Source organism: Canis lupus, chromosome 34, assembly GCF_011100685.1.
Source record: "Canis lupus familiaris isolate Mischka breed German Shepherd chromosome 34, alternate assembly UU_Cfam_GSD_1.0, whole genome shotgun sequence".
NCBI lineage: Eukaryota > Metazoa > Chordata > Mammalia > Carnivora > Canidae > Canis > Canis lupus.
Window position 1 is genome coordinate 17,901,111 of NC_049255.1, and position 26,290 is coordinate 17,927,400.

The following is a 26,290-nucleotide window of genomic DNA, read 5'->3' on the forward strand; positions in this document are numbered from 1 at the left end:
GTGGGGTTTCTTACCTCGATCAGGTTTCCATTGCTCAAGCCTAAAAGCAGCCTCTACAATTTCTAGTTTGTCTCAAAATTATCCTTAGAAACAGATTCTGATTCAATACATTCTAAGGTGATAAAAATGATTGCTGGGTTTTTGTTATTACTGCTTTTTAAGTTTTAGTTTTGTGTGTGTGTTTCATTCCTCAAAGTCTGGTTTGCATTTATACCTATATATACATCTCAGATGGACTGCTGGGCTATTAAGATTGACTTGTTTTGTGTTAAGTTTTCAAGTTTAATGGTTTTCAAAAAGAGCTTGGTATTTGTTATTAAATAGTCATTTGGAGAGTTTAGCAGTGGGAGGTTAGGTGTACTCTGTGATTCCTCTTGTGTAATTTTCTGCCCACAAGGAAATCACTTGTCAGAGTTTAAAGTTTAGTTATTTTCATACTTAAAGAGGTCTAAATCAAAGGTGTCCTGCCTTTGAGATTTTCTAGGTTTTCTAGAATGACAGTGTCATCACGTTTGAGATGACTACCACAGTCTCTGAAATCTTTCCCTTGTTCTAGCTTTGGCTCCTTCTAAGGTAAAGGCATAACCTTGTTTTGGGAGGGACAACTTTACCTCTAGCAATTTAGGCCCAGAGTGGTGGGGGAGGACTGCAAATTAACTGACAAAAGACAGAATAACAGGAGAAAAGGTTTATTCACTGCTGTACTAGGAGCACATAGTAAAGAGTGCTTTATTGAGATAGCCAGAACTAAAGGTTTATATACTAGTTTAACAAAATGTTGGGTAGTGAGGAGGGAGGGATTTAGGGCTTCCCTGGGAAAGAAAAGATGGATTAGTTTTTTTGGGCTTTTTAATGCTAATGAACAGTTTAGTTTGCCCTTCCCAGTGCTAAGGGTATGTCCTCTCCCAAACCGGTAACTCCCTCTGAGGAAGGCCCATGTAGTTTTTTGTCATGAATCTTCTTGTGCTTTCAGAGGCTGTGCTTAAATTTACATGTTTCCTTTTGTGTCTACTGTTGTTCAGATGTTTTCAGTTTAAAGTAATCTTTGGTAGGCTATTAATCCCTTCACTTTGTTACTTTTTCTTTTTTAAACACAAAGCATTTTGAACAACCTAAGTTTATTTTATATCAGAAATTATAATCTCAACAAAGACCTTCATCTAACTGGTATTCATTAAATAGTTTCTTTGAGGAATATGGCAATTCCCAGTGATCCTTTGATAATAGTTCATGGCCACATTTGTTTTTTGTTTTACATTATAAGTTTTTATATTTAATCTCAGTAGCAAATACCTTAGGGAAAGGTGATTAATAGCATAAGATTCTTGATTATGTTTTTGAAAATATAATTCCTTCTTAAAAATGTTGGTGATTGTTTTCTTTTTAATTTAATGCAGAAACTTTTCAGAGTCATTGCTCCTCCTCTGAATGCAGGAAGGACACTAACAGGTATTAATTTTCTAAGTCTTAATTTTTTCCTCCTTTTTGTATTTTGAGATATTTAAATTTCATAAAATTAACCAATTTTATTTGTATAGTATGAATTTTGATAATTGTATATAATCATATAACCGCCACTATAATCAAACTAAAAAGGAGCTAAAGTTGCTTCACACTAAAGTTTGTCCCTGCCCCTTTGTACTTGAGCTTCCCCCACCAGGCTGACAACCAGGCAATCACCGCGCTACTTTCCATCTCTATATGTCATGTAAATGGACTTATACAGTAGGTAATCTTTGGTGTTTTATTTCTTTCACTTAGCGTAATGCTTTTGAGATGCATCCATGTTGTTGCATAATCTAATATTTTGTTCCCTTTTACTTCTGAGGGGTATTTCTTAGGTTGAATGTACTGTCAATTGTTTATTCACCAGATGATGAACATTTGAGTTGCTTCCAATTTGGAGCTATTCTAAGTAATGCTGCTGCAACATTTGTGAACAAGTTTTGTTTCTTTTTTCTTTTTTTTTTTTTTTAAGATTTTATTTATTTATTCATGAGAGACACAGAAAGAGAGGCAGAGACACAAGTGGAGGGAAGAGAAGGAGGTTCCTTGCAAGGAGCCCGATGCGGGACTCTATCCCGGGAATCCAGAATCAACCCCTGAGCAAAAGACAGATGCTCAACTCCTGAGCCACGCAGGTGTCCCACAAGTTTTGTTTCTATTAAACTTTTGCTTAGGAGGAAATTATAGAGTCACATGCAGTTGTAAGAAATGACACATGAGATCGGGTATATTCTTTACCTAGTTTCCCCCAATGATAACATCTCACAAAACTAAAGCACATTATCACAATTGGATATTCACATTGATAAAGTCAAGATTCAAAACAGTTTTATTACGACAGGTATCCTTTATATTGCCTTTATCAATGGATAGATTATATGGTAAATATGTTCTGCCTTCTAAGGTATTGATACTTGGTTTTTCAAAATAAGGTAACATTTTGCATTTTTATCAGCAATATATGAGAGTTCTAGTTGCTCCATATCCTTGCAAGCACTTGGTACTGTTGGACTATAAATCTTTGAAATATTTCAACCATTTTAGTGGGTGTATAATGGTATCTCATTGTGATTTTAGTTTTTATTTTTACAATGGTCAGTGATGTTGAACATCTTTTCATGTGCTCTTGCCCACACACACACACACACACACACACCACACATGTATTTTTTAATCGATTAAATCTTTTTTTTTTAAGATTTTATTTTTTATTTATTCATGAGAGACACAGAGCAAGAGAGAGGCAGAGACACAGGCAGAGGGAGAAGCAGGCTCCATGCAGGGAGCCCAATGTGGGACTCAATCCCGGGTCTCCAGGATGATGCCCTGGGCTGCAGGCGGTGCTAAACAGCTGCACCACCCGGGGCTGCCCTAATCGATTAAATCTTTAGCACTTTTTTTAGGTTAGGGAGGAGGCATCCTGGACTTCATATTAGTGGGTTGTAAAAGTTCCAAGTGAATGAATCCCCATCAGAGCTGGTGAATTCTTTATTAGTCTGGGTACAAGCTTTTTCTCAAGATATGTTTTGCAGACTTTTCTGCCAGTCTGTTGCTTAGCTTTTTGTTTTCTTAACCATGTTTTTCATAGAACAACAGTTTTTAATCTTAAGTTCATTTTATTCATTTTTTCTTTTGTAGTTTTAGATTTGGTGTTTAAGAAATTTTTGTCCGATTCAATGTCATAAAGCTTTCCTCCTACATTTTTTTTTTTGTAAATTTAATGTCCTAGCACTTATATTTAGGTGTGTAATCCATTTTGAGTTAATTTGCCTATGTGATGCAAGGTAAAGTTAAGGATTTTTTTTTCCTCATTAAGCTATCCGTTCCTTTACCATTTTTTGAAAAGATACCTTGTTTCCATTGAATTACCCTGACACTTTTTTTGTTAAAAATACTGACAAAAATTGATTTTTGTCAAAAATAAATTGAGCATATGAGTTTCTTTCTGTGCTCTTTGTTAACTTTCCATTGATCAATATGTGTGTACTTGCACCAGTGATATACTGTCTTGACTATTGTAGCTTTATACTAAGTCTTGAAATCAGATACTTAAATCTTCCAACTTTTGGGATCCCTGGGTGGCGCAGCGGTTTGGCGCCTGCCTTTGGCCCAGGGTGCGATTCTGGAGACCCGGGATCGAATCCCACATCGGGCTCCTAGTGCGTGGAGCCTGCTTCTCCCTCTGCCTGTGTCTCTGCCTCTCTCTCTTTCTCTCTGTGTGACTATCATAAATAAATAAAAATTAAAAAAAAAAAATTAAAAAAAAATCTTCCAACTTTTTCTTTCTCAAAATTGTGACTAATCTAGGTCCTTTGTCTTTACATATAAACATTAAAATCAACTCATTGGTTTCTTTCATTAGAATTTTGTGTGAAAGTGCATTGACTGTAGATTAATTTGGGAGAGATTGCCACCCTAACAGTGTTTAGTCTTTTAATGTATGAATATAATATGTTTCTCCATTTATTTTGGTCTTTTAAAGTCAATTTGGTTTCCCCAATTTCTGCAAAAAGGCTCCTGAGATTTTTATAAGGATGCTTTGAATCTATAGATCAGTTTGGGGATTATTGCTGTCTTAACATCATTAAGTCTTCCAATCCATGAACATAGGACAAACCCCACATTTATTTAGGTCTTATTTAATTTCTTTCAAAATGTTTTGCAGTTTTTCATTTATAAATCATATACCTCTTTTGTTAAATCTATTCCTATTTTACTAATTTTGGTGCTACTATAAATGGAATTGGTTTTTTAATTTCTACTTTTGGAATGTTCTTTTTGAGTGTGTGGAAATGAAATTGAGTTCGTATATTGATCTTGTATCCTACATCTTTGCTGAATTCATTTATTCTGATTTTTTAAATGTATTCTGTAGAATTTTCTATATATGTAAGATCATGTTACATGTAAATAGAGATAGTTTTATTTCTTTTTTCTAATTTAAATGCCTTCTATTTCTTTTTTTCCCCCCTCAATTGGCCTGGCTAGAACCTCCAGTACAATGTTGAATGGAATGACAAGAGTGGTCATCCTTATCTTTTTCCTGATCTAAGGGGGAAAACATTCAATCTTTATGTTTATGATCTTTATTAAATATGATGTAAACTGGGTTTTTCAAACTTATCAGTTTGAAGAAGTTTCTATTCCTAGTTGTTGAGTGTTTTTAATATGAAAGAATTAGATTTTATCAAATGTTTTTTTCTGCATATATTAAGATAATCTTGTGGGGTGTCCTTTACATGATCTATAAGATTTGGTTGATTTTTATATGTTAAGCCAATCTTACATTGTTGGGATAAATTCCCCTTGGTCTTGGTGTATTCATCTTTTATAGATGCTGCTGGATTCAGTTTGCTATTTTTTTTGTTTTGTTTTTGAGGATTTTGTGTCTGTATTTATAAAGGATATTCTTTAGTTTTATATTCTTTTTATGTCTTTTTCCTGGTATCAAGTATATTTGATATCTTGGTATACTTGCATCGTGGAATGGGTTGGGAAGTGTTCTCTCTTGTGATCTTTGGAAGAGCTTATGAGGGATTGGTATTCTTAAATGTTTGGTAGAATTCAGGGGTGTCTGGATGGCTCAGTCAGTTGGGCATCTAACTCTGAGTTTTGGTTCAGGTCGTAATCTCAGAGTTATAGGATGGAGCCCCAGGTTGGGCTTCATGCTCAGTGGGGTCTACTGGAAATTCTCTCTCTTCTCCCTTTCTCTCAGCCCCTCACCCCACTCATGCTCTCTCTCTCTCTCTCTCTCTCTCTCCCTCTCTCTCTCTAAAAATAAATCTTTTAAAAAAAGGGGTGCCTGGGTTGCACAGTTGGTTAAGTGTCTGACTCTTGGTTTCAGCTCAGGTTGTGATCTTAGTGTAATGGGATTGAACCCTGGGTGAGCCTCCTTGCTCAGCATGGAGTCTGCTTGTGTTTCTCTCTCCCTCTGCTCCCTACCCCTCTTTCATGCACTCTCTAAAATAAATAAATCTTCAAAAAAAAATGTTTGGTAGAATTCATTAGTGAAGACATGTGAGCCTGGGATATTCTTGGTTGGAAGTTTTAAGTTCAGTCTTTTTGCTTGTTGTAGTCTATTCAGATTATCTATTTCATTTTCAGTCAGTGTTTGTAGTTTGTGTGTTTCTAGGAATTTATCCATTTCATCTGTGTTATCTAATTTGTTGGCATATAGTGCTTAAGGTATTCTTTTGTAATTCCTTTTATTTTTATAAGGTCAGTAGTGATATCTCTTCTTTTATTACTGATTTGAGTAATTTGAGCCTTCTCTCTTCTTGGTCTGTCAGCTAAAGTTTTGTCAATTTTGTTGGTCTCCAGAGAACCAATTTTGACTTTACTGATATTTTTTATTTCCCTTTCACCTTTCATTTATTTTAGCATTAATCTTTAATATTTACTTCCTTCATCTTATTACTAATTGGGTTTGATTTGCCCTTTCTTTCTTTTGTTTTAACTTTTTGGAATATTTTTTTAAAATTTTTATTTATTTATGATAGTCACACACACAGAGAGAGAGGCAGAGACACAGAGGGAGAAGCAGGCTCCATACACTGGGAGCCCGATGTGGGATTCGATCCCGGGTCTCCAGGATCGCGCCCTGGGCCAAAGGCAGGCGCTAAACCGCTGCGCCACCCAGGGATCCCTTGTTTTAGCTTTTTGAAGTGGAATTTTAGGTTATTGATTTGAAATCTTTCTTTTTAAAATAGGTGTGTTTTATCTGTAACTATTCTTCTTAGTAATGTATTAGCTGCATTCCATAAATTTTGGTATGTTGTGTCTTTATTTTCATTCATCTCAAAGTAATTGTTAATTTTCCTTGTGATATTTTTTTTTAAGGATGTTAATTTCAGGATGTCTGTGATTTTCTCACATTTCCTTCTGATACTGATTTCTCATCTTATTTCATTGTACCCATAGAACATACTTTGTATGATTTCTATTGTTTTAAATTCATTGAGACTGACTGACTTTATTTATTTATTATTTTGAGAGGGAGGGAGAGAGAGGGAGCTGGGGTAGGGGCAGAGGGAGAGAGAGAGAATCTCAAGCAGATTCCATGCTGAGCACAGAGCTGGATGTGGGGCTTGATCTGATGACTCTGAGATCAAGACCTGAGCTGAAATCAAGAGTCGGATGCTTAAGTAAACCATCCAGGCTCCCCAAGACTTACTTTATAGCCTAATGTAGGATCTGTTCTGGAGAATGTTCCAATATGCACTTGAAAATAATGTGTTGAATATGTTTTGTTATTGAGTGGAATATTCTATAGATGTGGGTTAGGTCTATCTGGCTTATAATTTTGTTTAAGATTTCTATTTACTATTCATCTTCTGCTAATTGATCTATCCATTATGGAAAGTAGATTAGTGAAGTCCCCAAGTATTACTGTTGAATTGTTTTTGTCTTACTTTAAGTCTTTAAGTTTGCTTCATCTTATTTTGGAACTTTCATTGCTTCAGCATGCAGCTTATAATTCTGCCTTAACCTTTACTTCCTGCGTATGCAGAGCCTCAGAGTCAGCCATGAGTAGATTAGGGCTTTTCCAGGTCTTTCCTCAATATGTCACAACCCTGTATGTGCACATGTCTTTCTAGAGTTGTGGAAATATGTTGGAACTTTTGAAAGCCCCCTGAAGACTCCCATTCTCCAGTTTCTCCTTTTAAGTTTTTTGTTGAGTTTGTTATTTCATTCTTTTAGTACAACCTCTGGCACCAGTAAAATTAAACAGTTGCACCGATTGTTTTTGAGAGATACCTGGGTGATGGGGGTGGGAGTGTTGATAGTGGTATTTGCACTGAGTAAGCTCTGAGTTGGGACAAAAAAAGACAAACCTTGAGAGTGGAGCTTTTAAGTGAGCTGCCAAATAGGTCACATAGTTGTGCTTCTCTGGGGATGAAGCTTTGGGGGAGCTCCAAGCCCATTTTGTCCCCTCAGGTGGTCACTAGTTTGCTGCTTTGTACCAGGCTGTTGGTTTTCAGAGCTATAGTAAAGTTGGGGAAAGGAGGATAGGACTAAGTAACATTAAAATGCCATAAAGCTCACAGAAATGAAGAATACCTTTGATGGTGTGGGTCATTAATAGACTGGACATAGTTGAGGAAAGAACTTCTCAGCTTGAGGACATAACAAAGTTCAAAAATGAAAAGCCAAGAGAAAGACTGAAAAAAAGCAGAACAGAACATCTAAGTGTTCTGTGGAAACTGTGGAACAACTACAAAAGGTGTAACATACACATAGTGGGAATATCAGAGGGAAAAGGAAGAAAGAAACAAAGGCAGTATTTGAAGCAATAATAACTGAGGATTTTCCCAAATTAATGTCAGACACCAGACCACAAGCCAGGAAGTTCGGAGAACACCAAGCAGGATAAACGGCAAAAACCAAAAACAAAACTCACAAAAAACCCACACCTTAAATGCAGAAAAGATTCTTTTTCTTTTTAAAATTTTATTTATTTATTCATGAGAGACACACACACAGAGAGAGAGAGAGAGAGAGAGGTAGAGGTAGAGATACAGGCAGAGGGAGAACCAGGCTCCATGCAGGGAGCCTGACGTGGGACTCTATCCCGGGTCCCCAGGATCAGGCCCAGGCTGAAGGCGGCGCTAAACTGCTGAGCCACCTGGGCTGCCTTAAACTGCAGAAAAAACAAAGATTCTGAAAGAGGGCAGAGGGAAAAAGAGCCTTACCTGTCAGGGAGCAAAAATGAGAATTACATTCAACTTCTTAGAAACCATGCAAGAAAGAAGAGAGTAAAGTAAATATTTAAAGTGTTGGGAACAAATATTTAAAGTGTTTAGAGAAAAAAAAACCCATCAACATATAATTTTGTACCCTGTAAAATTATCCTTTGAAAGTGAAGGAAAAATCGGCTTTATTAGACACCAACATGCAGGAAATTTGTTGCCAATAAACCTGTCTTACAAGAAATGTTTAAAAAAAAATAAAGGTTCTTTAGAGAGAAAGAAAATAATATAGGTAAGAAATTCAGATCCAGGGCAGCCCCAGTGGCTCAGTGGTTTAGCGCCGCCTTCAGCCCAGGGTGTGATCCGGGGACCCAGGATCGAGTCCCACGTCAGGCTCCCTGCATGGAGCCTGCTTCTCCCTCTGCCTGTGTCTCTGTCTCTCTCTCTCTGTGTCTCTCATGAATAAATAAATCTTAAAAAAAAATTCAGATCTAAGAAAGAACATCATAGAAATTAGTAAGTGAAGGTAAAACAAAAAATTTTATTTTTCTTATAATTTTTTCCCCAAAGAATTGTAAAATTTACTGTATAAGTATTGTAGCTTTTCAGAATGACATCATTGCTACTAATTATTATTGATACATGGCAGACGATTTCCTGAGGCCTGTGGATTGGTATCCAAATAGAAACTTATGCAGCACATGGGTGCTATTCCCAGCCAGAGTTTACATGAGTTTAACTTGAACAGAGCTTGGGAAACAGAACTGTAAAGGATAGCAGTTCCAGCGCCAAGAACACAACATAAAAGTGACACCACCATAGAATCAGGCAGGCAAATGAGGATACATGTCCTGCGCTCCTATGCTATAGCAGAATTTAAAGTGCAGTTTCCAAAAAAAGAAAAACACAAAACAAAACAAAACCCCTTTTTCTGCCTTATCAATGGGATATTTTATGGATCTGGAAGCTTTGTGTTGCATGTATAAAAAAGTTTCTGAAATTCAATTCACAGAGGAGACAAGGACAGGGAATAAACTCGATTCTTGCCCTCCCCTGGTGTGTTCACTAGACATAGGGGCCAGAGCGGAGGAGTTTCATCTCTTTGCAAAAAAAAAAAAACAATAATAACTGGACTCGGGGGTGGGGGTGGGGGCATAAATGGATGGCTGTTAGTGCCCCTTGCTAAGCTGGTCTGCAGAGACCTGGGCTGTGAGGGAAATGATCATTCTAAGTAAAATATGAGACAAAGGAGAAATCTCAAGAAATTTGTTTTTAACTAAATGAAAATAACTTATAATTTGCGAGATGCAGCAAAAGCAGTGCTCTGTGGGAAATTTATAGCATTGAATGCATCTATTAGAAAGGAAGAAAGACTTAAAATCTAAGCTTCTTGTTTAGGAATTTAGAAAAAGAAGAGCAAATTACGTCCAAAATGAGCAAAGAAAAGAAATAAACGTCAGAGCAGAAATCCATGAACTCAGAGAAAATTGTTGACTTTTTTGAAAGCATTTTTTGAAAAGATCAGTAAAATTGGTTAGCCTGTAGCCATGCCAACAAAGAAAAAAACACACAAATTACTAATATTAGAAATGAATGATAGATACAGATCCCATGGATATTAAAAGGATAAGAAAGGAATATTATGAATACTTCCATGTCCACAAATTTGATACCCTCATGAAATAGACCAGTTCTTTGAAGGATACAATTTGCCAAAACTTACACAAGATTAAGTTGACAATCTGCATAGGCCTACATCTATTACAGAAATTGAATCGATTATTAATAACCTCCTCAAACAGAAGTGCCAGGCCCAGATGGGTTTCACTGGTATATTCTACCAAATATTTAAGGAAGAAATTATACCAATTCTCTTCAATCTCTTCTAAAAGCCAGAGCTAAGGGAATACTTCTAACTCATTCTGTGAGGCCACCATTACCTTAATTACCCTAATAGCAAAATCAGACAAAGACGTTATAGAAAATAAAACTTCAGACAAGTATGTTTCATGAGCATAGATGTAGAAACCCTCAATAAAATATCACCAAATTGAATCCAAGAATGTATAAAAAGAATTATTCACTACAACTAAGTAAGATATACCCAGGTACAAGGCTGCTTTAGCATTTGAAAATTAATTAATGTGTTCCATTCCATCAATAAGCAAGAGATGAAAATCTTATGATCATAGCAATAGATGCAGAAAAAGCATTCGACAAAATCTGATACCCATTCATGAAAAACTCTGAATAACTTAGGAGTAGAGGAAAACTTTCTCAACTTGATAAAGAACATAAATCCTAGAGGAGAACACAGGCAGCAACCTCTTTGACCTTGGCAGCAACTTCTTGTTAGACACATCTCCAAAGGCAAGGGAAACAAAGGCAAAAATGAACCACTGGGACTTCATCAAGATAAAAAAAACTTTTGCATAGCAAAGGAAATAGTTGACAAAACCAAAAGACAACTGGCAGATTGGGAGAAGATATTAGCAAAAGACATATCAGATAAAGAGGTAGTATGCAAAATCTATAAAGAACTTATCAAACTCAAGACCCAAAGGACAGATAATCCAATCAAGAAATGGGCAGAAGACATGAATGGACATTTCTCCAAAGAAGACGTACAAACGGCCAACAGATGCATGAAAAAATGCTTAACATCACTTGGCATCAGGGAAGTACAGATCAAAACCACAATGAGATACCACCTCACACCAGTCAGAATGACTAAAATTAACAAGTCAGGAAATGACAAATATTGACAAGGATGCAGAGAAAGGGGAACCCTCTTATACTATTGATGGGAATGCAAGCTGGTACAGCAACTCTGGAAAATAGTATAGAGGTTCCTCAAAAAGTTGAAAATAGAGCTATCCTACAACCCAGCAATTACACTACTGGGTTTTTACCCTAAAGACACAAATGTAGTGATCTGAAGGGGCATCTGCACCCCAGTGTTTATAGCAGCAATGTCCATAATAGCCAAACTATGGAAAGAGCCCAGATGTCCATCAACAGATGAATGGATAAAGATGATGTGGTATATATACACACAATGGAATACTACTTAGCCATCAAAAATTGAAATCTTGCCATTTGTAAAGATATGGATAGAACTAACTAGAGGACATTATGCTAAGCAAAATAAGTCAATCAGACAAAGACAGTTATATGATCTCACTCATTTGTGAATTTAAGAAACAAAACAATCATGGGGAAGAGAGGAAAAAAATAAAACAAGATGAAATCAGAGGGGTAAATAAGCCATAGAGACTCTTAATCATAGGAAAGAAATAAAGGTTGCTGAAGGGGAGGGGATGAGGGGATGGTGTAATTGGGTGATATTAGGATATTAAGGAGGGTACATGATGTAATGAGCACTGGGTATTATATAAGACTGATGAATCACTGACCTCTACCACTGACCTCTACCAGTAATACATTATATGTTAATTTATTGAATTGAAATTTTCAAAAATGGGTTATCTGAAAGACATCTCACCAAAGAAGATACACAGAGGTCAAGTAAGCATATGAAAAGATGTTCAATATCATTAGGACATTAAAATTAAAACAACAGTGAGATACCACTACATGTCTATTGGAATGGCCAGAATCTGTAACACTGGCAACACCCAAGTTCTGGCAATGATGTGCAGCAACAGGAATTCTCATTCACTGCTGGTGGGAATGCATAATGGTACAGCCACTGTGGAAGATAGTTTGGCAATTTCTAACAAAACTAAACATACTTCATTGTATACATAAACCACATCTTCTTTATCCATTCATCTTTCGTTGGACACCGAGGCTCCTTCCACAGTTTGGCTATCGTGGCCATTGCTGCTAGAAACATCGGGGTGCAGGTGTCCCGGCCTTTCATTGCATTTGTATCTTTGGGGTAAATCCCCAACAGTGCAATTGCTGGGTCGTAGGGCAGGTATATTTTTAACAGTTTGAGGAACCTCCACACAGTTTTCCAGAGTGGCTGCACCAGTTCACATTCCCACCAACAGTGTAAGAGGGTTCCCTTTTCTCCGCATCCTCTCCAACATTTGTTGTTTCCTGCCTTGTTAATTTTCCCCATTCTCACTGGTGTGAGGTGGTATCTCATTGTAGTTTTGATTTGTATTTCCCTGATGGCAAGTGATGCAGAGCATTTTCTCATATGCATGTTGGCCATGTCTATGTCTTCCTCTGTGAGATTTCTGTTGGAGAAGGACAAACATTATATGTTCGCATTCATTTGGGGAATATAAATAATAGTGAAAGGGAAAATAAGGGAAGGGAGAAGAAATGTGTGGGAAATATCAGAAACGGAGACAGAACGTAAAGACTGCTAACTCTGGGAAACGAACTAGGGGTGGTAGAAGGGGAGGAGGGCGGGGGGTGGGAGTGAATGGGTGACGGGCACTGGGTGTTATTCTGTATGTTAGTAAATTGAACACCAATAAAAAAAAAAAAAAAAAAAACTAAACATACTTATGCTGTATGATCCAGCAGTCATGCTTTCATATTTAAAAAACCTGCACGCAGATGTTTATAGCATCTCTCTTTATAATTGCCCAAACTAGGAAGCAACCAAGATGTACTTTGGTAGGTGAATGGATAAACTGTGGTACATACATACAATGGAATATTATTTAGCTCTAAAAAGAAATGAAGTGTCAACCCATGAAAAGACATGGAAAGTGTCTTTTAAAAGTGGAAACTTTTAATGCATATCACTAATGAAAGAAGCCTATCTGAAAAGGGTACATATTGTCTGATTCCAATGATCCGACATGCTGTAAAAGGCATAACTATGGAGACAATAAAAGAATCCGTGTTTGCTAGAGGTTGATGGAGAGGGAGGCTGAGCATAGAGGACTTTAGAGAAGTGAAACTATTCTGTACAATAATGGTGCTCATCCATCAGCATACATTTGCCAAAACCCATAGAATGCACAACCTTAATAGTGAACTCTAATACAAATTGTGGACTTAATGTGATGATGTATCGCTGTAGATTCACTGATGATAAAGAATGAACCATTCTGGAGCAGATGTTGATAGTGGAGGAGATTGTGTGGCAGGGGGGATAAGTGGGTATATGGGAAGTCTATATTTCCTCTCAGTTTTGCTTTGAACCTAGTGACACTTCTCCAAAAAATAAGGTTTATTAATTTTTAAAAGTTTGGAATTGAAGCAAAATGTAATTATTCCTATAATTTCAAGCAGTTCAAGTTTATTTGCACTTAAAACAGATTTGGAATATTTAGAAAGGATTATTGATTAAGAGATGTACACTTGCTTGCATTATGCCTATTCACATATCAAAAATAGAAACTGCAGCTTATTGCTACTAATTACAAATTCCTATAATCTGTACACTATAAGAATTACTGATCACTTTACCCACTCTTGAGACTCCTCCTACTCTGTTCTATGTTGCCCTTAACCCCTTGGCCTAAAACTAATCTAAGTCTTTTAAACATTCGCGAACAGTGGCCTTCTCAGCCCTAGAACACAGTAAGTAGTAAGAGTCCATGTTGCAAATGAGAAGACATTATACTTATCCTTTTTTTTTTTTTTTTTGAGAAGACATACTTATCCTTATTACTTAATTGGCCATGATCTTTAACTCATCAACTCATTGCCTGTTCTACACCTTCCCCTATTATTGGTTAAGCCAATGATACTTGGCTCTCTACTCTCAGTTGTATGTCTTCTGCTGTTCCCTTGTTTGACTCCTTGATTTTGTCTCTGTGAGAAGGATCTAATGAAAATTCTAAAATGAAGAATTAAAGTGGTCTTATCAAATTGTGTGTTATTTAGGAAGATATTTACCTTAATAGCCAAGCTTTATTTTGTTTGCAAATAAAGATTATATTTCCAAAAAGGTTTTGAGAGAATTGCTGAAGATAACTTTTTTCTATTTTAGATGAGCAAGTTGTTATGGGCAACAAGCTTCTCGTATATATTAGGTAAGAGATTTTTAAAAACTTTATCTGTGTATATGCTTCTTCTATAATTACCCCCCTGTATCCTTAGAGATACTGTCATCTCCTATCTTTGTAGTGCTTTTCGTGTTTCAGTTTTTGTATGTACAATAATGGTTCTCAGTCATGGGTGATTTTGTCCTCTGTTGGTGAACCCCCAACCCTGTTGTTTAGCAATGTCCAGAGACATTTTTGTTTGTCACAACTGGGGCTAGGGGAGAGATGCTGCTGGCATCTGGTGGGTGGTGGCCAGGAATGTTGCTGAGTCTCTTGCAGTACACAGGGTGGTCCACACAACAAAGAATTATCTCTGTCAAAATACCAATAAGGGCTGAGTTTGAGAAAGCCTGGTGGTAGAATATTTTACTACTGATGGCTCTGTGGAATATATGTTGTTTCTATTTTATATAAAAGGGAAAAAGATGTGTTTAGATCATGAAGTTAATGACAGAGGTTGTGAAATGTCTTATCTCGTTACTCCTTGCAGAGTCTGCAGTCTAAGAATTGTGTCCTGTAGAACTTTTAGATGGATAACTGGCTGCCAGGCTCCAGACACACAGGCGACAATCTGCCAGACCATCATTTTAGCTCCTATCTAGTGTCAGAGTTCACTTTGAGACCTATTTCACACTTGTTATGTTGATTCTTTAGAAGAACATTGCAGCATCTAGCTAGTACTTTATCTGTTACTTTAAACTTCTTAGAATATGCGGTCCCTAATCCATTCAAAATTAATGACTAGTTCCAAAAAGTTTAAATTGGTGCCCCTCCCATCACAAAACGTGGACATATTCAGAAGACGTCTTTATAGTTCAGCCCGCAAGCATAATCCATAAAGCATTAGCTGTAAGGAAGGTCTGATTTAGAGGTAAAACTGTACAGTTAAGTTCTCATCAGGTTTTCCTGTCTCTGAAGACTTGTAATATTGCAGACATTTTCCAGACATTTGTTAGCCTACCTCATTCCCTGTCTGTAATCACTCTTCTTAGACCCACTAGTTTAAAGTCTCTAAGAACTTTACTTTTAACCAGTAAATCATAACGTAATGGTGCCATTAGATTTTTTCTGGTGCTCAGTGTGAGACTTTCAGATAGTCTGTTCTCATTCCTTCTTGTCCGCCTAGTGCAGTCTGGGTTTTTCTTAGGAAAAATAAGAAGAAATGAAAGTGCTCACCCTGTCACAGGATGTGTTATTTCAACACCATCCCTGTTGGCTACAGTTTCTGAACTGGCTCACATCTTGATCAGGTTTGAACTCGATCTGACAAAAGCTGAGCCTGGTTAAAAATCAAGTTAGTATCTTCGGTCTGAGAAACTGTATATTACCTGGAAGTCAGCCCATTATAAGTCACCAAGTCTGTTCTGTTCTTTTCTTCTAGCTGTTGTCTTGCAGGCCGAGCCTATCCTCTTGGTGACATCCCTGAAGATCTTGTTCCCTTGGTTAAAAACCAGGTTGGTGCTATTTCCACAGCATCTTTACAATCTACACTTCTTGCTAAAATGCACAAAAGATGAACTGTAATTGAGGGTTACAGGTGAGAAGCTATCTGCTGTGGTGGGAGAGACCATACTCACCATCACTGCAGCCAGGAATTAGAGCTGAGACAGATTAGAGAAGTTATAACATGGTGGCAAGTTAAACTAAATTGACATGCCTTTATTTTGTCCAACTGGGAATCGTTGCTTCAGCAAGATACTTTGTAAGGAGAGAAAATAATCAACTTTTCTTTCAACCTGCAGGTTTTTGAATTTCTGATTCGCCTGCATTCAGCAGAAGCTTCCCCTGAGGAAGAAATCTACCCCTATGTTCGAACTCTGCTACATTTTGACACAAGAGAATTTCTAAATGTTTTGGCACTGGTAAGAGATAATACGATTTTGAGGGGTTTTTAGAGGAACCAGGGTGATAAACATCCTTCTTTCTATTAAAAAAATCTATGCAGGTGCAATTTTTACACCCTAAAAGTGAACAGTAATCATTTCAAAATGTTTAATTTTGTTGTGCCACTGATACTTCCTAATTCTTTATCTCCCTTCTTCCCCCCACCGCTTCCCTTCCTCCTTACATATTCCCCCACTGCCCCCGTGTCTCTTTGTCTCTAATACGTACTGATTTATCAAAAAGTTAAAGCAGTATTAGAAATGCAGTACATTTTTGGTTTCATAAGTTATATTAGTTGACATACTGAATATGGAAGAAGAATCTGAAGGACATGACAGTGGAAATCACTGGAGTTTAAATGGAATATGGAAGCTTCCTGCTGAAAAAGCATCCTTATTCATATTTAATTAAAGATGGATTCGGGTGAGCCAGGTTCTCTGTGAAAATGCCCCCAGGGGGATAATTATATAACACATATCTTTACAATTAAATAGTATTAGTGTTTTTTAAAAAGCTTTTGATAATATGGATAGTGTTTATATTATAGTGTTTAGAGAAGCAGCAGATTCACAAATGCATAAAACACAATTGTGAGATGGGCCAAATTTCTCTGCTGATCATACAGTACATTTACAAATTGAATAATATAATAAACTCTTAAACTTTAAAAAATGCCCATGAGAAGGGTAAGATTTCCAAATATATTATACTTTTAATTAGTTTATTTAAATATCTGACTTCAGAAGTGGTAATTTTAATTGTACAGGAAAAAGGGAAAAAAACTTAGAAGTGGAAGTCAGATCTAGTTGGTTTAAGAAACCTTAGACAACCTTAGAGAACATAAGGGTACTTGGTATCTGGCATGTAGGAAAAAAAAAACAAAGTCGTGAGGCAGAGAGTACAGAATGAGTGGTAGAGAGCAACAAAGAATTTTAAGTAATCTTTTTTTTTTTTAAGATTGTATTTATTTATTTATTCAGGAGAGACAGAGAGAGGCAGACACAGGCAGAGGGAGAAGCAGGCTCCATGCAGGGAGCCCAATGTGGGACTCGATCCCAGAACTCCAGGATCACACCCCGAGCTGAAGACTGACGCCCAGCCACTGATCCATCCAGGCATCCCTAATTTTCATTTTTTAAGGGCTCTAGTAACACTGAAGACCATTGGGACTTGTGCTGATATCTGAATTATGATATGAGGATTGATCATAAGGCTTCGGTACAATTTCATTTGCTTAATAAATAGTTGAGTACCTAGTTTATCACATGTACTGTACTACCTGGGAGTGTAACCTTGGCTTACAAAATACAAATCCTGCCTTTGTGGAGAAAGAGGATCGAGACTTTTAGATAAGTAATTACAGCATAGTGTAGTACATGCTATTGGAGAAGTGCAGCATGCCATACCCTATACACACTTAAGAGAGGAATCTAATAGAAGGTTAAGAAAGGTTTCTTATATGAAATGATGTCCATGTGAGTCTCAAAGGATGAGTAGAAGTTAGGTTAAGATTAGGGAAAAATACTCTAGGTAGAAGAACAAAATATGTAAAGAGGCCTGGAAACAAGACAGACCAAGGTATGCTCAGGGAATTGGGAAAAAAGGAAATTAGTATGGCCACATCTTGAAGGATAAGGAAGCCTATAGTGAGAAACAAACCCAAAGAGGTAGATAAAGATTGAATTTTGTAATCCGTAGTGAGAATTTTATAATCCATAGTGAATCCATATACACTAGAGCAATAGGGTGCCACTGAAACCTTTTAGGGAGAAGAATATAATGATTGGTAGTTTAGAAAAATTCCCTCTGACTACTGTATGAAAAAGATTGAAATAAGACCACTTTGGAGGCAAGAAGATCTGTTAGCAAATTTCTGTAGTAAATAGGTAGAAGATAAAGGTTACTTGAATTAGGACAGTGACACCAGGGATAATGTGAAAGGATTTGAAAGATATTTTAGGAAACAAATTGGCCTAAACCTTAGGGCTTATTACCCAGTTGGATGTGAAGAATAAGACAAATGGAAAGCATTAAAGATTCCTAGATTTCTGACTTGGCTAACTGGGTATACAGTGGTTTATTTATTCAGTAGGGAATCAGAGGAGAAACCAGTTTCTCAGGAGATGAGGGGTAGAGCAGGGTTCTGGTAAGGGGTGGGGGAGATACAGACATTAGTTCTCTTTTTGAACTTAATGAATTTGAAATGCCTTTCAAGACCTTGGGTTTGGGTAGCCCCCGTGGCCCAGCGGTTTGGCGCCACCTTCAGCCTGGGGCGTGATCCTGAAGACCCAGGATCAAGTCCCATGTCAGGTTCTCTGCATGGAGCCTGCTTCTCCCTCTGCCTGTGTCTCTGCCCCTCTTTCTCTCTCTCTCTCTCATGAATAAATAAATAAAATCTTAAAAAAAAAAATAAAAGACCTTGGGTTTTTCTTCTATGCTTGTATCAAGTGTTGGCTGCATGATACAGCTCTGTAAATACCAGAGCTGGAGAAATTGGTAAGACTTAGAATCCAAAATCCTGCATTCACCCTATTTTGCTATGATTGATTAATCATGTAACCTTCCTAATTCAGTAAATATGTCTTAAAAAACATTTTCAGGGAGACACAAGAATTTATGTGACAAATTTTTAAGTCACATCTTACCACCTTTTTTCATTTTAGGAATGTTTTTTCATTAAATTTAGCTTCCTTGAGGTATAATATATGCAAAATATAGTTCATCCATTTCAAGAGAAGAGTTTGACAAATGTATAGTCTTGTGACCTCTCCTACAGTCTAGCTATGGAACATTTCCATGATGCCAAAAGGTCACTTTTGCAGTTCTGTAGTTAGTCCTACACCCTAGCCCCTGGGAATTACCAATTTGCTTTCTAACGCTGAAATTTTGTCTTTTCCAGACTGTCATATGAATAGAATCATATGCTTTGTCATTTTTTGGAGCTTCTTTCACTTAAAATAATGCTTTCAAGATTTATCAATGCTATTGCTTATATTGATTGTTCTTTTTAAAAAATTTTTATTTAAATTACAGTTAACATATAGTGTAATATTAGTTTCAGGTGTACGCTATAGTGATTCAGCACTTCCATACAGCACTTGATGCTCTTTACAAACGTACTCCTTCATCCCCATCACCTGTTTCACCCATCCCCTGACCCACTTCTCTAGTAACTGTTAGTCTATTCTCTTTGGTTAAGAGACTTCTTGGTTTGCCTCTCTTTTTTTCCCTTTGCTTGTTTTTCTTAAATTCCACATATGAGTGAAATGTATGTATGTGTCATGATTGATTTGTGAATTTTGAACTAGCAACCCAGGAATAAATCCACTTGATTGTGGTGAATGATTTCTTTTTTTAATGTATTGTTAGATTTGGTTTGCTAGTATTCCATTGAGAAATTTTGCATCTATGTTTCTCAGGGATGTTAATGGCCTATAGTTCTCTTTTTTTGTGGTGTCTTTATCTGGTTTTGGTATCAGGGTAATGCTGGCCTTATAAAATTAATTTGGATATTTTTCTTTTCTATTTTTTGGAATAGTTTGAGAAGAATAGGTATTAATGCTTCTTTATTTTATTTTTTTTTAAAGATTTTATTTATTTATTCATGAGAGACAGAGAGGGAGAGACACAGGCAGACAGAGAAGCAGGCTCCATGCAGGGAGCCTGATGTGGGACTCGATCCCGGGACTCCAGGATCATGCCCTGCGCCAAAGGCAGGCGCTAAACTGCTGAGCCACCCAGGGATCCCCTATTAACACTTCTTTAAATGTTTATATATATATTAACTCTAATTTAGAATTTACCTGTGAAGCCATCTGGTCCTGGATTTTTGTTTTTTGGGAGTTTTTTAAATTATTGGATAAGTTTCTTTTCTGGCTATTGGTCTATTCAAGTTTTTCTTTCTGTTTGGGTAGTTTATATGTTTCTAGAATTTTATTCATTTCTTCTTGGTTATCCATTTGTTGGCATATAGTTTTTCATAACATTCTCTTAAAATTGTTCTTCTGTGGTATTGGTTGTTATTTCCCTTCTCTCATTTGTGATTTTATTTATTTCTCTTTTTGATAAGTCTGGCTAGGGATTTATCAATTTTTTCAAAGAATTAACTCCTGGTTTCATTGATCTGTTTTATTGTTTTTTTAGTTTCTCTATCATTTATTTCTGCTCCAATCTTTATTATTTCCTTCCTTTTACTGTTTTGGATTTGTTTGTTGTTCTTTTTCTAGCTTCTCTAGTTATAAGGTTCAGTTGTTTGAGATTCTTCTTGCTTTTTGAGGGGACTGTATTACTGTATACTTCTCTCTTAAGACCACTTTTGTTGCATCCCAAAGGTTATACCATTGTGTTTTCACTTTCATTTGTGTCCGTATATATATTTCTTCTTTGATTTTTCTGGTTGACTCATTCATCATTGAGTCACATGTTGTTTAACCTCCATGTATTTGTGGTCTTTCCAGATTTTTTTCTTATGGTTGACTTCTGGTTTCATAACATTGTTTCAGAAAAGGTGCATGGTATGATTTCAGTCTTTTTGTATTTGTTGAAGCCTGTTTTGTTACCTAATATGTGATTTATTCTAGAGAATGTTCCATGTGCACTTAAAAAAGAATGTGTATTCTGTTTTAGACCATCTGGTGGAGTATGTCATTCAAAGCCATTGTTTCCCTGTTGATTTTCTGTTAGATGATCTGTCCATTGATATAAGTGGGGTGGTAAAGTGCTCTACTATTGTGTTATTATCAATTAGTTACTTTATTAGTAAATGTTTTATATATTTGGATGCTACCATCTTCAGTGCATAAACATTTACAGTTTATATTTTCAGTGCATAAACATTTACATTTTCTTATTGTTCTCTTTATTATATAGCGCCCCTCTTTGTCTCGTGACAGTCTGTTTTAAAGTCTTATTTGCTACGCCAGCTTTCTTTTGACATCCATTTGTGTAATAAATATTTCTCCATCTCCTCACGTTCAATCTGAAAGTTTAGATCTTTAGATCTAAAATGAATCTCTTGTAGGCAGCATATAGATGGGTCTTGTTTTCTTATCTGTCACCCTGTGTCTTTTAATTGGAGCATTTAGTCCATTTACGCTTAAAGTTATTATTGATAGATATGTGTTTATTGCCATTTTATTACTTATGGGTACTTGGGAAGATTTTCTCTGATCCTTGTCTCTTTCATGTTTTGCTGGTTTCCTTTAGTGCTGTATGTGGTTTTCTTTCTCTTTATTCTTTGCATGTTTATTAGTGGGTTTTGTTTTGTTTTTTAAGATTTTATTTATTTATTCATGAGAGACACAGAGAGAGGCAGAGACACAGGCAGAGGGAGAAGCAGGCTCCATATGGGGAGCCCGATCTGGGACTCGATCCTGGGCCAAAGGCAGGCGCTAAACCACTGAGCCACTCAGGGATCCCCTATTAGTGGGTTTTGATATGTGCTTACCATTAGGTTTGTTTATAACCTTTTCTGCAAATTCCCATTCTTTTCTCCTCTCCACATGTTTTGGGTATATGTTATTATCTGGTATATCCTTTTTTGTGTGTGAGTTCATTGACAGAGTTTTACCAAAATACTAATTTTTGCTGCTTTGTGTTTCCTGCATTTATACTGTCACTTTTGTTGTCTCCTTTCCACTCAAAGAGTCCCCTTTAATATTTCTTGCCGGGCTGGTTTAGTGATCATGAACTTTTTCAGTTTTTCTCTAAGAAACTCTATTTCTCCTTCTATTCCAAATGGAAGCCTTGCTGGATAGAGTATTCTTGGCTGCAGATTTTTGCTATTCAGCATTTTGAGTGTGTCATGCCATTCTCTTCTGGCTTGCCAAGGTTCTGTTGAAAAATCTCTTTCAACAGAAACCCTAGCCTTATGGGTTTTCCCTTGTAAATTAATGACTTCTTTTGTTGCTTTTAAGATTATTTTTCTATATCACTATATTTTGCAAATTTAATTGCAGTATTCTTTGGTTCTGGCCTGCTTTTGAGATTTTTTTAAAAGATTTTTTTTATTTATTCATGAGAGAGAGAGAGACATAAGCAGAGGGATAAGCAGGCTTCCTGCAAGGAGCCTGATCGGGACTTGATCTCAGACCCTGGGATCATGCCCTGAGCCGAAGGCAGCTGCTCAACTGCTGAGCCACCCAGGCGTCCCAGGCTTTGATGATTTTGATGAGAGTTCTCTGTGACTCCTAGATCTCTGTATCTGTTCCCTTCCCCAGATTAGGGAAGTTTTCAGCTCTTATTTCTTCAAATAAATTTTCTGCCCCCTTTTCTCTTTTTTCTTCTTCTAGGACTCCTATAATATGAATGTTACTACATTTAGTGGAGTCCCTGAGTTCCCTGAGTCTATTCTTGTTTTGCATAATTCTTCTCTCTTGTTCAGCTTCACTGCTTTCTATTACTTTTTGTTCTAGGTCATTGATTCATTCCTCCATTTCTTCTAATCTGCTGTTCATTTATCAAGTATGTTTCTAATCTCGTTTACTGCACTCTTCATCTGATTTTTCTTTTTACTCTTACATGTTTATGATAAGGGTCTTACTGGTGTCTTCTATTCTTCTTTCAAACCCAGTGAATATTCTTATGATTGTTACTTTAAATTTTCTACCAGGCATGTTATGTGTATCTCTTTCACTTACAGATCTCTGGCTATGGCCTTATCTTGCTCTTTCATTTGGGATACATTCCTCTGTCTTCACATTTTGTCTTAATTGCTGCTTTCTTATTAAGTGTTAGAAAAGCCAGTTATGCGTCTTGCTCCAGAAAGTAATGGCCTTATGATGAAGAGGTCATGTAGTGTCCAATGCCTGTCACTTGAGGGAATGTCACCAGAGTGTGCCACATGCACTCTGCTGTTGTGTTCTGGCTGCTTTATCCTTCAGGCCAATCATCAGCAAAGGCTCTCCTTGCCTGCTGTGAGCAGTGTTTGGTCCCTGGCCGGAAGGTGGTGAGTGTTAACTAGGTGTGCTCTTATCTGCTTGTGAAATGAGATGTGTCACCACCTACACTGGAACTGAGGCCCTGCAAAACTCTCTGGTCAGGAAATGTAGTGTGGACAGGGGTTTATGCTGGTCTTCTGGGGGCGGGGCCCAACAAGCTGGGACTGAGGTAAGTGTGACTGAGAAGGACAGTGCCACCTGAGTGCTGGGGTTGGGGCTTAGGTTAAGCAAGTTAGGCAGCCGGTGAAGCACTGTGCTGCTTCCCACAGGCGCAGGCAGCTCTGAAGTTATACTGAGTGGTGGGAGAGGGAAATGGCCCCATCCAACTCCTTTGTTCCCGAAGGGGAGTGTCAGTGAATGTTGCCTCTCAGGGATGTGCTCAAGGAGAGCAAATAGTCTCCCTAGTCTGTGCTCCAGGCACTCTTCAGATTGATGTTCCACGTCTGCCCCCAAATTGTTTACCTGTCTTCACTTTAGGAGAGGTGCAGTGCTCTTTGGGCTCTATCCCAGCCAACCTTGCTGACCTTTAAAAATCCAGGCTTGCAAACCCTGCTGGTTGCAAGAACTCATAAAAGTCAACCCCTCTCATTTCGCAAGCCAGTGGCTCTGGGGGAGTGTTCTCCTTGTGCATTCCTCTGGGTGCTTCTTTCTCTCTCACCCTTTTCTGTAACTTCACTCCCTTTCCTCCAGGGCAGTCATGATCCATTTCTCCCCTCAACCATGTCTCTGCACTTTCTACCTTCTTTGATATAGCCTCTTTTCTCCCTTTAGTTGTTGAGTTTGTTCTATCAGTTTCCAGGTCAATTTCTGGCATATGTAGGATGATTTGATAGTTACCTAGTTGTATTTGTGGGACTAGGCAAGCCCAGTCTTCTACTCTGCCACCATCTTCTCCCAAACCAGGTTGTTCCTTTTTATGGCTGTATAATTTTCCATTTTATGGATATACAGTTTGTTAATCTGTTCACCAGTAGATGGCCCTTGGAGTTGTTTTATGTTTTAGGCTATTATGAATACAGCTGTTATGAACATTTATGTATAGGCCTTTGTGTAAACATATATTTCTGTTTCTCTTGAGTAAATACCAAAGAATAGAATTGCTGGGTATTTGTTACATGTATTCTTTTACTTTGTCAGAAACTGGCAGGCTGTTTTCTAAGGGGGTTCTATCATTTTGCATTTTTACTGATAGTATAGGTGAGTAGCAATCAGTTCCTTCATCTTACCAACACTTGCTATAATTGATCTTTTTAAATTGACCATTCTAAAAGGTGTATAATGGCATGTCATTGTGGTTTTTATTCATATTTTCCTTCTAACTAATGATATTAAGCATCTTTTTATTTAAATATATTAGCAAAAATATGTTTGTCATCCATATATTCTCTTTTAAATTTTTTTTTAATTGTATTTATTTTCTTGTCTGGTTTTGAGAGTTCTTTATGAATTTTAAATACAAGTATCTTGCCCAGGGATCCCTGGGTGGCGCAGTGGTTTGGCGCCTGCCTTTGGCCCAGGGCGCGATCCTGGAGACCCAGGATCGAATCCCATGTCAGGCTCCCGGTGCATGGAGCCTGCTTCTCCCTCTGCCTGTGTCTCTGCCTCTCTCTCTCTCTCTCTCTCTCTCTCTCTCTCTCTCTCTGTGAGTATCATAAATAAATAAAAATTAAAAAAAAAAAAGTATCTTGCCCAATTACATGAGCTTAGCAAATGTTTTCTCCCAGTCTAGTTTGTCTTTAAAGACTAATAGTTTTCCTCTAAGATATCGCTCACAAGTGACTGTTCTAGGTTAGTTTTACTATGTATAATGTAAGCCTTTTCAAGATGTGAATTCAAGTCTTTATTTTAAGAAAGTTTTCTTGAATTACAGATTTAAATGCTTTTTCTACTTCATTATTTTATATTTCATCTTAAACTGCAATTATTTGTATATTGTGTTTTCTTTACCTTCTATGTTTGTCACCTTTTCTCTCATCTCTTTTACTTCCTTTTTAATTTAAAAAAATTTTTTTTTAATTTTTTTTTTTACTTTTTAATTTAAATTTATTTTTTTAGTTCTTTTCACTTATGTTTTCTATTTCTCTTACTTTACTTGTGGTCATATCTTCTCTCCCTCGGGTGGCTTATATGCCTTTGTGCTTCACAGACTGTGTGTGTTATTCTCCATTAGGACATTGTTGCCTGTTATTCTGCTCACCAAGCATTATATAATTCAAAGCATCTTTGTGAAATGATTATGTTTTAACAGTGATATGCCATGTTAGTGGCAGCTGTTAACTTTAATCAAAATATGTCATAATGTATATCATCATATTCATACTGTGGTATATCATCACTTAATTATGTGTATAGAAGTAAACTTTCAGTATCTGTTTCAAAGCAGTGAATACATGCTGCCAAAAGGAAAATGACTGAGAAATTCTTTTTTACTAGCTGTCATTGCTGTTGCTTTTTAATACATATGTTAATTCTCCATGATTTGGTGTTTTAGTTGAATAGCATTTGTATTAGCAGGTATTAGGTTTTATTTGTATATGCAGAGTGACATCTCTCTTTCGCAAGCTGGGGTGGGGTGGAGGTGGAGGTATGTGTTTGTGTTAGTGTGTTCATGTGTGTTGTTTTTGTAAACCTGAAGATAGAACTGAGAGACTTTCTAGTTCATCTCTCTGTCTTTAGGCAGGGTAATATTTAACCCACTTAAACATTGAAATCTCTTCTGTTTGAGTTTCCAGATTGAGAGTTCCTACAGTCTCCTTGGTAACTCATCTCAGCATTTTTCAACGAACTGGCAGCAAAGTAGTCTAGTTGAAGAAAGTTTTTAAAAAAGAAAAGATTTTATTTTTCTGTCATTAAGTAGACAAATGAGCATTCATTTGTGTAAAGCACTTAGCGTGTGTCAGGAAAGGGGAAGGAAGGGCATGCTAATTGAAGAACAGCATGAGCAGAGGTATTTGGCAGAAGTTGGGGGAAGTTCAGAGCCCATTTGGTTTGAATGTAACCGTGATGTAGTCTTGAAAGTTCATAGCTTTAATTAATTTTTAATGGAATAATGTATAGTTATTTTTTAGGAAAATAAGCAGTAAATTATTGCTATATGGATTTAAACATTTGTAAGACCCACATGTGCTAAGTGGAAACCCTGGGAAAGATCTTCGTCTTTCATCATTTTTATTATTTAATACATAATTTCATTTAGATTTTTTTGGTAGTGAACAAATTTTAATTCTTTCATATATGCATTTTATAGGTATTAGGTATTTTTAGAATCTGACTCTGTCATTTACTTTGGTGC

General features: G+C 36.8%; 1 protein-coding gene across 7 annotated transcripts in view; it reads left to right on the forward strand.

Annotated features, from left to right (window-relative positions):
* Positions 1–26,290, forward strand: part of VPS8 (VPS8 subunit of CORVET complex) — a 257,836-nt gene that overhangs the window by 98,853 nt on the left and 132,693 nt on the right. For all 7 annotated transcript variants that reach the window (XM_038583601.1, XM_038583603.1, XM_038583602.1 and 4 more), the window contains 4 exons: positions 1,398–1,449; positions 14,122–14,164; positions 15,558–15,630; positions 15,919–16,038. In XM_038583601.1, coding sequence (XP_038439529.1) covers positions 1,398–1,449; positions 14,122–14,164; positions 15,558–15,630; positions 15,919–16,038 — 288 coding nt within the window. The remainder of the gene's footprint in view (positions 1–1,397; positions 1,450–14,121; positions 14,165–15,557; positions 15,631–15,918; positions 16,039–26,290) is intronic.